The sequence below is a fragment of the Cervus elaphus genome, chromosome 11 (genome assembly GCF_910594005.1).
Source record: "Cervus elaphus chromosome 11, mCerEla1.1, whole genome shotgun sequence".
NCBI classification, from domain to species: Eukaryota; Metazoa; Chordata; class Mammalia; order Artiodactyla; family Cervidae; genus Cervus; species Cervus elaphus.
Window position 1 is genome coordinate 87,145,478 of NC_057825.1, and position 14,077 is coordinate 87,159,554.

General features: G+C 39.0%; 1 protein-coding gene across 14 annotated transcripts in view; it reads right to left on the bottom strand.

The window, feature by feature from the left end:
• The window catches only part of LTBP1 (latent transforming growth factor beta binding protein 1), a 442,953-nt gene that overhangs the window by 97,845 nt on the left and 331,031 nt on the right, over nucleotides 1–14,077 (bottom strand). For all 14 annotated transcript variants that reach the window (XM_043918271.1, XM_043918275.1, XM_043918274.1 and 11 more), the window contains 2 exons: nucleotides 10,774–10,896; nucleotides 6,282–6,404 (listed from right to left, as the gene is read on the bottom strand). In XM_043918271.1, the coding sequence (XP_043774206.1) occupies nucleotides 6,282–6,404; nucleotides 10,774–10,896 (246 nt within the window). The remainder of the gene's footprint in view (nucleotides 1–6,281; nucleotides 6,405–10,773; nucleotides 10,897–14,077) is intronic.

Consider the following 14,077-nt stretch of genomic DNA (forward strand, 5'->3'; position numbering starts at 1 on the left):
AGCTGGAATCAAAATTGCCAGGAGAAATATCAACAACCTCAGATATGTAGATGATACCACCGTAATGGGAGAAAGTGAAGAGGAACTAAAGCTCCTTTTTATGAAGGTAAAAGGGCAGAGTGATAAAGCTGGCTTAAAACTCAACATTCAAAAAACTAAGATCACAGCATCTGGTTCCAACACTTCATGGCAAACAGAAGGGGAAAAAATGTAAACAGTGACAGACTTTATTTTCTTGGACTCCAAAATCACTGCGGACGGTGACTGCAGCCATAAAATTAAAAGACTCTTGCTCTTTGGAAGAAAAGATATGATAAACCTAGACAGTGTATTAAAAAGCAGAGACATCACTTTGCTGACAAAGGTCAAAACAATTGCTTTTCCATAGTCAGCTATGGATGTGACAGTTGGATCATAAAGAAGGCTGAGAACCCAAGAATTGATGCTTTCAAAGTGTGCTGGACTTCAAGTGCTGGAGAAGACACTTGAGAGTCCCTTGGACTACAAGGAGATCAAACCAGTCAATCCTAAAGGAAATCAACCTTGAATATTCATTGGAAGGACTGATGCTGAAGCTCCAATACTTTGGTACCTGATGTGAAGAACCGACTCATTGGAAAATAATCTGATACTGGGAAAGACCGAAGGCAAGAGGAGAAGGCAACAACAGAGGATGAGATGGTTGGATGGCATCACCGACTCAATGGACATGAGTTTGAGCAAATTCTGGGAGATGGTGAAGGACAGGGTAGCCTGGTGTGCTGCAGTCATAGGGTCGCAAAGAGTCGGACAAAACTTAGAGACTGAACAACAACTAAAATACATGAAAAGGTCCAGAAGAAGTGAATGTGAAGACTGTTGCAGCCTATTCTCCTTGCTGTCTGGTTTAAAATGTGGGCACATGGAATTAAGTATTTCTCATAGAATCCAAACAAGTCATTAACTGCCCTCTGTACCATTCATGGGGTAGATAAAAGAGAAGCACCTTATAATTTCACTCTATCAAAAGAAATTATTACGAAGTTCACCCATTTTTAAAGTGTTTCTGAATACTGATCCTAAAATGTAAACCACAGCTGATATGACTATCACAATTAAAATAGTTTACCACATTTTTAGTGTTTCTCCAACTTCATTTAAGTGTAATTTACATATAACAGATATATCTAAGAGTCCAATTCAAGTTCTGACAAATGTAAACACATTCTTGTGACCACCACCACAACCATGGGCACAGGCATTTCTGTATCAATTTGTATCTCTTAGGATCCACTGTAGGATTCCTACATTACTGCAAATGAAATATTTTTTAAAGGAACGAATGAAACACCTTTCTAAGAATGTTATTCTGCAGTGACAAAGTCTGGAGACGTTTTCCTTTGCCTTTTTGTCTAATCTCCATTCCTGTTAACCTTGTGCCTTGGGTGTTTTAATTGCCATCAAAGAGTCAGTAGAGGAAATATGCACAATTAAGAAAGATAATAGCATGGAGGACTAAGTGTCTCTTACAAAGCCTGAATACACCAACAACTGGTTTATTCACTGGTTAAGATATATCAAGATTCCTAAAATCAAATTTAACTGAGAAAAGGCTCTTAGATATAAATTCTGTGAAAATAATTCTTAAGACCAAACTCTCTGCTAAGTTCATGATTTTGAAGTAGTTGAGACAAATGGGAATATTCTAGTCTACAGTTGGTGGATCTTTGCCATAAAACATGTATTAAAGGAAAGATTTGGACCAACCATTACCAAAAAATGTATAAGCATTTCCAATGCCCCCAAAGGTTTCCTTGTACCCGTTTTCTGTGTGGCTGCTTCTGGTCAGCGTAGTGTTTTTGAGTCACCCAGGTTTGTTCACATGTATCAATAGCTCTCCCCTCATTATTGCTGAGTAGTGTTCTGTTGTATGAATGTCTTGTAATTTGTTTGCCCTTCACCTGTGCGGAGTACTTGGATTGCTTACAGTTTAGCTATTGTGCCTGACATTTTTATTCACATGCAAATCTTTGTGTTAACATATGCTTTTCCTTGAGTAGATTCTGAGGGGTAGAATGGCTGGGCCACATAGTAGATTTAACTTCTGAAGTTTTCTAATGCAGTTGCATCATTTTACAATCCTACCAGCAAGGTAGGAGAGTTCCAACTGTTCCATATTTGTTCTAATAGCTACACAGCCATCCTAATGGGTGTTGAGTAAGAGATCCACATTTAGATTTACCTTTCTTTCTTTGCTCTTTAAGAAACTGAGACAAAATAAGAAACAGCACCTCTGACCATTAGCATTATGTGAAAAATTTCAAATCAAAATACAGCAAGTAGAATACCAAGGATATGAATTTAAGGAACAACACTCCATTACCTAGCATGCCCTAGCATAATGGAAATCTATCAGCTTTGTTCACCTCTCCCTAAAATAATTTTCTTTCACTTTCCAAAGTCTAGGAGAAATAATATATGTGAAGAAAGCATTTTAAAAAGTTCAGAAACAATTGGACAGATTTTAAAACAGTTCATTACATACGAATCTGGTTTAGTTTACATATTTTTGCAAGGTCTCTATCTTAGAAAGCAAAAAAAAAAAAAAAAAAGTAGCTGGAATATTAAGAGAGCCCAATATGGGATGGTCCAGCACCACTACTGATGTAATATGAAAGAGCAACTTCTTCTAGGAAAGAAAAGATTTCTTGTAGGAGTTGGCTATCGGGCTTTAAAGAAAGCACCAGTCAGTCGTGGTCACCTCTCCACTGAGACTGCTGGCAGTCACCAATGACCTCCACTTTGCTAAAGCCCATCAACTTCTGGTCCTCATCTTGCCTAGCAGCATGTTTCACACAGGTTCATCACTCCCTCTTTGAAATACTTTCAAGTCTCTTGGATTCTGGTTTTCCTCCTTCACTTGCCACTTTTTCTCAACCCCCTTTGCTTGTTCCTATCACTTCTTCACTTCTAAATGAGAGACAATGACAGTCCTTGGACCACTTCTCTCTTAGCTACATTCACTACCATAGTGATTCCATCCAACTTCATGGCTTTAAACACTGTCTACATGCTGATGAATCCCGGCCCAGAACTTACCGCTGAATTCCAAACACATAAGTCCAATTGCCTTTCAGATATCTTCATTTGGATATTCATCGTAGGCATCACAAACTTAAAACGCCTAAGTTCCTAATTACCTCCACAAAGGTTTTTCTTGGAACACTCCCCCCATAATCAAATGTCATCATCTCAGATTAGCTTCTGCTTGCCTACTTGTTTAAAACTCTGCTTCCTTCCCTCAGCACTTCTATGTACCCTACTTTAATTTTCCCCTTAACATTTATTGCTATTTAACAAACTGTACAGTTTACTTATTTATCATGTTTATTGTTTTCTCCCTCACTGAAATGTAAGCTACACAAGGGCAAGACTTTTCTTCTTGTTTAGTTTACTGCTGTATATCCTGCACCTAGAAGAGTGCCTGGCACATCCTTGTCACTCAAATATTTCGGTTTTTGTTTGTTTTTGTTGTTGCTGTTGTTTTAAAAAATTTACTAATTTAGTTTATTTATTTCTCTGTGCCAGGTCTTAGTTGCAGGGTGGGATCTTTAGCTGTGGCAAGCAAGATCTAGTTTCTTGATCAGGGATCAAACCCAGGCCCCTAGCACTGGGCGTGTGGAGTCTTAGCCACTCAACTACCAGGGAAATCCCAAATAATTGTTGAATAAATGCATAAAAGAAGAAATGGACGACTTTGACTTGGAAAGAAATGTCAGAAGGTAAGAAATACCAGCACGTCCCTGTTTCAACTTGGTCTGCAAAGAAATGACCAACAGAGAAGGGCTGCAAGGAAGATGGATTATGAATCTTTTTCTCAGGCTTTGCAAAGGACTAGCATACAGCAACCACAGCGAGTCACTGAAGAAGGGGCAAAGGCAGGCACAGGAGCAGAGGCTGTGCCTGGAGGAGGACAAGTCAGAGGCAAAGCCTTTGAGGACTGAGATGCCAAAGACCTCTAATAACCAGGACAACTGAGGTCACACAGCATCCCAGACTGAGTGGCTGCTGAGCGTGCTGGAGTAAACAGCACACAGACATTAGCACAATACTCGGGATTCCGACTCCATGAGCCGTCCAGCAGGACTGAAGACAGTGTAAGGGAACACAGTCCCTGCCAGAGTTAGCAGAATATCACACATGTAAATATAAACGCCAACAAGAAAGACGGCTCTTCCTCTCACAGCTACGAGAGGCACGTGAACCGTCACAGCTCAGTTAGTTACAGGCGAGCACCACTAGGAAGGCTTGGAAACAGTGCTTGTTGGGCATTAGCGGGCTGAAGTCCTATTGTGGTTTCAAAGGGAGCTCTGAAGTCATTGAACGGACTCCAGTCCTATTTGTAATCCAGAACAGTAGAGAAATTAGCCCTGATTTGTAAAGGGTCTGATGATATGGTTAAAAAGAAGGTTTCTTTCTATCTTTTGAGGATAATCTTTTGATATATTTTCCAATTTCTTGTAGGGATATAGGTTATTTCGGATGTTTTGCTTCTTGGGTTGATTGTGATGATTTAAAATTTCTTTTAAAAAGTACCCATTTCAATGATTTGATCCAATCTATTCTAGATACAAATGTACTACTGCCTTTTCATGTTTTAATTTGCTCTATACTGCTCGAATTCTTTCGGATTTCTAATTTTTTCTTTCTTCTGCGATTTACACAAAATTGGTCCATTATGTAGTTTTTTGTTTAATCAATTTCTACTTTTCTTTTTTGTACCTCTCAAATTTTTCTTTTTCTGACAAGAAGCTTTCTTATGGAACATATATACTAATAAATGACAGGTAAGCTGAGTAAAAGTTTTTAATTGGCTCTTCACATAATGGTTTTAGAATAAAAAATTTTGGACTCCTGCTGAAATGGTTCCACATTAAAAAACAGCCAAAATAAGAGGAATATATCCTATAACAAGGACCTATTGCCCAAGATTTAGTCAATGACCTGGTTATCCTCTCGGCTAGGCCAGGAATTAGGGCAGAACACATACTGTGTCAGTGGTGGTTTTCAGAGCCTTAGCATGTCCCCTGCCACCTACCCACTTCTAGAGTAGACCCTTCCATGACTGGTTCCTGGTACTACAACTGCCTCTTCCATCCTGGAATACCATTATGTCGAATTATCAACATTTACCCAGATATTGTAGTGTTCCCCATTCACAGTTTTTAGAAAATCGATTATTACTATTTTGACTTATCACTTGATCATCTGCCTATGTTTTTAATAGGTACGTTGATTACAACTTTTCACTGGTTGTATTAACTCTTCAAAGAACATTACCACCTTAGGATAAAATCCTAGCAGATGATTCACTGATTCAACAATAATGTACATTTTAACACCTCGGAAACTGCCCCCACTTGCCCTCCAGACACTCCAGACAAGTTGTTACCATCTGTGTCAAGTTCTCTGGTCAGAGGAGAAGCATGCTGTATAATACAGTTGATCTTTCCCAACCCATGGAACTGAAAAGTATCTGGGGCCACTGAAGTATGTGTCACAAAACCGGTCACTAAACAAGCTCATTCTCTTCTATAAAGAGTGGGGTTCAGGCCCTCATGCATACTCTACCTTACTGTATGAGGCAAACTCTGTTGTGTTCACATTCCTTGTTTCACAACTGATAGGATCTAACAGCAGCAAATCAGTAGATAAACTGGAAAATACACCGTTACTTGGGTGGACAGTGAACCCAGAGAATTCACAAGCACCACGCTGGTGACAGGTGACAACAGCAACCCCGGCCACTTCAGAGGGGCTCTGAGCCAAGACAGGTAGTAAAGTGGCTAAAGACTCACAGTGGGATATCTTTTAGAAAGATTTTATGTGAAAAGCTCAAAATTAAAGTCTGGCTTTTAAAATTTTACAGTTATCTAGAAAATTAACTCCTCTTTGCTTACTTGGACTGTTGGGACCACTGGTCCTGCACCCCAGTGGATGCTCTACAGTATGAGATACTCAGGATAAACTATCCATAGCTGAGAAAAGTTACACTGCTTATTTATGCACTTGGCTGGCATAACTTTTCTAAAAAACTGCTCCAAGCAGGGCAAAGAAAACCTGGATCCTCGCATTTCTTTGCATTATTTGTGTGACCTTGGGGAAAATATCTCACAGGGATCAAAAGTCCTCAACAGTGAAGTCAAAAGTATGGGGTTGAGGACAGAAGCCAGGATGATGTTCAGATTTCCCTGATCCTGATTCTGGCATTTTATGATTCTGTAACCAAGAGCAACTCTCACCTTCACAGTGGTCTCCAAGGGCGGATGCTCTGTAACCGTGGTCACAAATGCAGCGGAAGGAGCCCTCTGTGTTCCTGCACTGCCCGTTACTGCAGAGATGATGGTGCTGGCATTCATCAATATCTGTGAGCAAGAGAGTAAAAGGAAACTTAGAAGTGGTGCTTTAAAAGGGAGGTTTTTAAAAAACATTTATTTGCCTGTGTCTGATGGGATCTTCGTTGGTGCATGCAGGCTTCTCTCCAGCTATGGTGGACAGGTCCAGTTGCCCTGCAGCATGTGGGATCTTAGTTCCCCAACCAGGGATCAAACGTACATTCCCTATATTAGAATCCAGATTCCTAACCACTGGACCACATGGAAGTCCCTAAAAGTGAGTTTTTAATCATTCACGTAAAGGAGATCCGCAAAGCATCTGATTTCTAATTAATTTAGAATTTTTATCATGTGACTCAGACTGAGCTCAAGTAGAAAGGTCACTGATGAATATTTCAGTAGGGAAAACCAGATGAGCAATGAGCTAAGAATCTGTACCTATGTATCCACTGGGCACTGAAGAGGGGCACATATTTGGCTATAATCTGGGAATCACAATAAAGCTTCTTGGAATTCCTTCTATATATTCAAGTATAACACTCTGAGTTTAAAAGCACTATGGACTATGATAGCCTAACGCAGGAATCAGCAAGCTACAGCCTACCACCGCCTATTATAGTTAATAAAGTTTTATTGGAAAATAGCACCACACATTCATGCACTATCTGGCCCTTCAGGAGAAGCTGGATGACTCCTGATTGAAAAATGTCATGGCTTGAATATCTTCTTTTTCAATAACTTACTCTTTAGCAACCGTGCTCCCCCTGCCCCCGCCCCACCCCAGCAATCAGGCTCTCTCTCTCTCTCTCAATGGTTTTCTGGGCAAATTTAATGATCCTTCCCTGCTCTCAGCCTATCTGATACCTACGTTTCCTCTGAATCTTTCTTCCTTGATGCACACATCTTCTGCTAGAGAGTATTTGTTCTGTAAGCACAATCCTGAGCTCAGACTCACACATGTGCCTGCATCATATCCACATACAGAAGGCAAAGTAATGTATTCCATATGTTTCATCACTTACTTTCACCATTAGATTTTAAGTTTCTTGAGGCAGGGCCCATGTTTACCACACTCTTTATCGCTCTGCAGATGACCTAGTATTTTACCAATCAGCAGGCACTTAATTCATGTAGGTTGCTGATAAACTTTGTTGATTATATTTACATATATGGGCCTACATCTGGCAATGTGATTCTTTATGTTTAATTGAAGGATAATTGCTTTACAATATTGCTTTGGTTTCTGCCATACATCAACATGAATCAGTCATGGTATACATATGCCCCTCCGTCTTGAACACCCCTCCTACCTCTTCCCACCCCTCTAGGTTGTAACAGAGCCCCAGTCTGAGTTCCTCCTTCCATTCTCTGAGGGTCCAGGGTTCAAGAAGGTCCCAAGGCTAGACTTGTTTCCCAGTTATTTACTAAATTGCTCTAGCGATCTAAATGATTCACTGGATGGCTGATTTTTGGCATTATAGGATTAATAACTATTTGCACCATTGCTGCCATCACTAGCGTTACTTTACAAACCTCAATTCAAACATATAATTTCATCCAAAATTGGACTAAAGATGCTCATACTATGTGGGCCACTCAGGCTCAAATAGATGAGGATATTCAAAAAGAAATACAGGAACTGAGAACAGCCATCAAATGGGTTGGAGATCAATGAACAGATGTACAAAAACAGATAATGCTAAAATGTGATTGAAATTCTACTCAATTTCATGTTACTCCTGTTCATTTCTCTAATAGTGGCTACAACTGGAAATAAATCAAGTTTCATTTACAAAACATATATGATAATGCCTTTCTGAATGTACAGTTATTACAAAAAAGAAATATGTGAAACCTTTTCTAATAATCTGCCCTCTTCCACTAGTATGGGAACTTTAGCTAAACAATTAGCTGATCAATTATCTGGGCTAGACCCAAATGGATGGTTTCAAAGCCTTACTCATAGCATTGGGTCTAGAACTATAATTTTGGTGATTGTCTTAACAATTATATTTGTTGTCTACCATTGCCTTCATGCAAAGATTGTCAAAACTGAACAAACTCTGATGGTCAGAACTCTTCTAACAAATATTATAAATAAATAAGGGGGAATTGTCAGGGAGTGTTTGACGGGAGGATTCCTACATGCTGTCTCTCATGAGACCTTTGTCCCTCTTCAAAGGGAACAGCACGCTGCTCCCAGGGACTAGGTCATTGTGTGAGGCAGGCTTGGGTCTCCTTTAGTAAACATTCTCTTTAGGACAAAACTGCTTAGTCTGTTCCCCTTTCTTGAGATATGGATTGTCTCCTGACCTTGGAACTAACATTACCCCTTGTTCCCTTGGTAACAGTTGCTGTACGTTTGGTTTTCTGATCTCTATCATTCCCGAAAGAAGTTTCTTGTACCACAGCCTATATATAATCATAGAAAAATCATTAAAGCACCTTTGCTCCATCAGAGCTTCGGTCCCTGGGTCTTTTTTTGTCTCTCTCTCTCTTTCTCTCTTTTACTTTCTTATCATTGGCTCCATACCACCAGGTTCCGGTCCATTAAAGGACCCCAACAATTGGCGACCTATTTTACATATAGTAGTATATGCTTCCATGCTACTCTCTCCATTCACCCCACTCTCTCCTTCCCCCGTCCTCCCGTGTCCATAAGCCTGTGCTCTCTGTCTGCACCTCCACTGCTGCCCTGCAGACAGGCTCATTAGGACCATCTTTCTAGATTGCACATATGTATTAATATACAATATTTGCTTTTCTCTTTATGACTTACTTCACTCTGCATAATAGATTTTAGGTTCATCCACCTCATTAGAACTGACTAAAATGCGTTCCTTTTATGGCTAAGTAATATTCCATTGTATATATGTACCACAGTTTCTCTATCCATTCACTTGTCAATGGATATCTAGGTTGCTTCCATGCCCTAGCTATTGTAAATAGTGCTGCAATGAACAGTGGGGTACATGTGTTTTGTTTTGTTTTTTTTCAATTTTGGTGTGACCCTATAGCTAACCTGGTGAGTGATTCTCCCGTGTCTTACTTATCTCTTGGAGTGACATCACTGGCTCTTCAAAAGAAAGGCCTATGAACATGATAGCCTTATTATGTGTGGACCTCTACTCTTACCACACATTCATTTGTACAGATCAGTATTCATAAAATAAAGAACTTTGAGAAGGACTAGAATTGAGAACAAATCACCTAATTAATCTGTGTACATGAGTGTGCTTGTATGTGTCTGATCAGTCTTCACTGCTAGGTTAGGTACTGTAATGACTTTCTATGTTCTAGACGGGGATAATAGAAGAAGGTTATGATACTCTTGGTAGATCCCTTTATAGTATCATTATACCTTGTCTCTTTTATAACACTACCTCAGGAAACCTTTCTACTCATTAAATATCTTAAGTTTACATGCAGACACAGATAGAAATTGTTTCCTTATAATAAAACAACTGATTATGTACCGTGTGTATGTTCTTAAATGACGTTTCTTTTCAAGACCTCTGAATATCTGTGCTTGTCACAAGCGATACCACAGTATCTTTAAACTCAGGAAACATATCCTCCTTACTGAGAAGTACAGTTTACCCTTGAATAATGTGGAAGTTACGAATACTGACCACCACACAGTCAAATGTCCACATTTAACCTGACACCTGGTCTTCTGTATCCACGTTTCTGTATCTGAGGATTCAACCAACCGCAGATGGTGTAATACTCTAAGTATTTACCAAAAAATCTGCATATAAATGGACTCGTGAAGTTCACACATGTGTTGTGGAAGGGTCAACTTGTAATTCTGTATGAAGTTCAACGAAAAAAAACTAACTTTTTAAAGTCTAAGGTCAACCCCAGCAAGGTCCAGAACCCTGTCACCTGTAGAACCAGAGCACATTGCACAAACTTTATCCCTGAGTACAAGGCAGACACTATTTCAGTCTTCCTAAAAAAAGTCTTTAGTGTTTTGTTTTTTTTTTTTAAGGAAGGATTTTAAAAGCTCAGTGCACACAAAAACTAAACCATTAATATTCCACAACATAATACCAGGTGGACATAATTCCCTTGAGTGTTAATCCTATTGTGTGAAACTTTCATATAATTTTAATAGAACTGATTTTCTGCACATAAGGAAGCAAACATTTTTCTTTCCGATAGTAATGCCAGCCACTGATCACTAATACCATATTTTTCAAATTCAGCCTTTTTCGATCCTCTTTCATTGATTTTCCTGACTTAAGTGTAAGTCCCTTGCTTTCTGGCACAATAAAACCATCATCTGGGTAGTTTCTCAGAAACACACTCACACACTTGCTTTACTGAGTGCACATTTTTTTAAGGCAGGCGCCTTAAACTGAAATCACAGCCGTTCATGTTGCCACACGCCTACCTTCACACTGGTCTTTCGCTGCTGACAGCTGGTAGCCCTGCCCACAGGAACACCTGAAGGAGCCGTCGGTGTTTCTGCACTGCCCGTTCATGCACATCGTCCCTTGCTGACATTCATCAATATCTGTAAACACAAGGACAACTGCTTTACATTAAGTCTTATATCTAAACACCCATTAGCTCAAGTTTGAGACCCTAATCCAAGCTACTGCCCTCTAAGCCTTCCATTTCTAGGGTGGACTTTTACGGCATGACCCAAAACAACAGAAAATTTTCAATAAACATTAAAAAAAAAGTTCTGCCCCTATAATGCATTCTGGGGTTATTATTGCAAAACTAATAGTACTTCTGCTATGTGAGGCACTATACATTTTAATTTGAATCAGCCCACCAATGTTCTTCATATCAACCTCAGTGTGCTGGACTGTAGAAAAGAAATAATTACAAATAGATGATAAATTTATGGTGAAATAAAAGTGCGTTCACTACAACATCAAGCTCTTTGCCATGTCTCTCTCTCATACTCTGGATATAACACAAACATAATATGAAATATTTTACAGTTGATAAAGAAAGAATCTCAAGCACAAAATAATGGCTGTGAAACAGCTTGCAGACCTATGGAGTTTCAAGAAAGAAGGCAGAATTAAAGCTCTACCAAGAACTTTAGAAATCAAACCAGAATGGAGGCAGTTGTGGAGGGAAATAGACACTTCTACCATATTAGAAGAAGTTGGAAAAGTATAAGGTCAAACAGTTGTGTTAAAGGACACTGAGCTCATTTTCAAAGTAACAAGGAAAGCCAAGAGAAATGATCATGTTTTGATGACAGATGTTGGAAAGTCAAAGAGAAAGTGATGAGTGAGGAATATTTCAAAATACCTTGTGTAAACAAAAAGCTATTGACTGAGAAAGAACAGAATTCTTTATAAGTGTTTTAATCATGGAAATGAATTTACATAAACGAAGACGGGACTCATCAGTAACTTGAACACCTGAGGTTGAAGCAGCACTTATTTTCTAAATGCTTTTGTTTGGACATAAGGTTGATCCGATTTAACCGGGTAACTCTGTCTTGTCTTGTCTATGCAGATACAGCCTCAGAATGTCCTGCTGAGTAGCTACTCAGTTTGTGAGAGTTTATGATGATTAAAATGTGGTAGTACTGAACTTCACCACCTGTACCACAGGTTTGTTGTAAGAATTACTGGAGAGAGTGGATGAAAACACACCAGCCCTATACTCAGAGTGGGAGAAAGAAGTCCTAATCTAAAAAGGAAACCAGGTCCCAAAGATTAATGTCTGACTATTGCTTCCTTCTGAAAATATCCTATTATTTAATAAAATGCATATACAAGTTTTTGCCAGGAGAACTCAACCAGCTGCACAGTCCTTTTCCTTAGACATTACTGACAATTACCTGCTTCCTAAGCAAAGTTACATTTAACCTCCAATGAGGTATTATTAACCTTTTGAACTTTATCCTGATATAAGCAAGGTGAGTTAGGTTATCCCGCGTAAACTGAGAAAGCTCACATTGACTATTAATGTATTCAGAGTTCAGGAATTGTTTCTGATTTAATTTCTTCTAGCAATTAGTTTACCAGAAACTTCTGTTTCACTTCTTGTGCAATCATTCCCTTCTGTTTGTATATTATTCCTAGCTGTCAACCATTGACTACCAACAGAGAAATTAAAAGAATTTTGCCTTGCAAATGATTCAACACCTTTCCAAAACTCTCAGTCTACTGGCTTTTCGAGTGGTCATCAGCAAAGAAGGGCCCAACATCATATTTTCTTTCAGCATATTTTATAAAATACTTGAGACATCAGTTCAAGAATTTAAGACCAACAAAAGCTCATGTAGTTGGCTGGATCTCATGTAATGTCTGACAACATTTTTAGTGCTTTGGCCTCTTTCTGACTTTCTCAAAGAAGATGACAAACTAAGCATTCCCATGTGACAATGTCTGCCCCAAGAACATACCCTCCATTCCAAGTACTGTCAGGATACACCAGACATCCTACATAAGTTACTCATTTATGTTGGGAAGACTGTCACAAGCAATTCATTATAATTAATGATATACACATTTGGAATAACTCCAGGCAACTCTGTTATCTTGAATAAGGTGATCTCTGGGTCTTTAAAAGGACCAAGGGGAACAAAGGCCGCATGATTCTATGCATTTAAGAAAAAAAAAGCATCTTTTTCTTTATTGATTGAGAGATAAAGTTTCTATACAAAAGAACACTTTTCAATAAAATAGGCATGTGGGACAAATGTCTTCTCTTTCTTGTGCCAAGGGATGAATAGAGAATATTATATTTCATAAAAGGTATTTTTCTTTGAAGGACTTTTTGCACATAATTCCTGGTAGGAGTTAAAATAGAGGCTATCTCTAGTTATTTATACATTTAGGACATATACCAGCAAGGTGTACAAAGAGATGCAGAGATACAAATACAAAAAGATATAAACAAGTAATGGATTAATACTGGCTTGGCTAAAAAGTTTGTTCAGGTTTTTCTGTAACATCTTAAGAAAATCCAAATGAACATGTTGGCCAATCCAATACGTTAGATAATGTATTAATATTTACCACCTGAAAAGAGTTAGTGAGGTGAAGACACTGGTAATAGTGAGGACTATCAACAGAGTGAAACTGGCAGTTACTGCAGTGCTGGAAAACAGACTTATGTTCTGAGTAGAACATAATCTGTAAGTTAATGTCATTTGGGAAAGATTAGAAAATAAAGAGAAAGGATGTCATACAATTTATTATTGTGAAAAGGAAGGACTTTGGGGAGTAAGAAACGCAACTAGTGCGTAACGCAGGTTTCTCAAGCAGGTGATGGGGACCTTGCCTGATCTTATCCCAGGTTGTAATGGAAAGACACCAGGAAAATGAGAGTAGAGGGCAAGCTTAAGTGGCAAGTGGAGAAAACAGTTCTTTCCCACCTCCAAGCTTTCATATGTGCTGCTTCCTCTGCCTACTAAGGTTCTCCGCTCTGCACTCAATATTTTAAGACCAAGTTCAAATAGCAACACCTCTGTAAAGCCTTCTCAGAAGCATGCATGTAGAATTAGTCACACACTTCCCGGCTGCAACAGAACTTTGTACATGCCTATTATTTGGTGAATAACAACATCCACCACAGAATGTCATGCTCTGCCTCTGCCTTCTCTCGTCTTCCATGTATTACCTCCATATTTCTCCAATATCTCGTTATCCTATTATCTCACACAATCCTCACATCAACCCTCCTAGGTACCATTACTGCTACCTTCCTGCAGGTGAGCA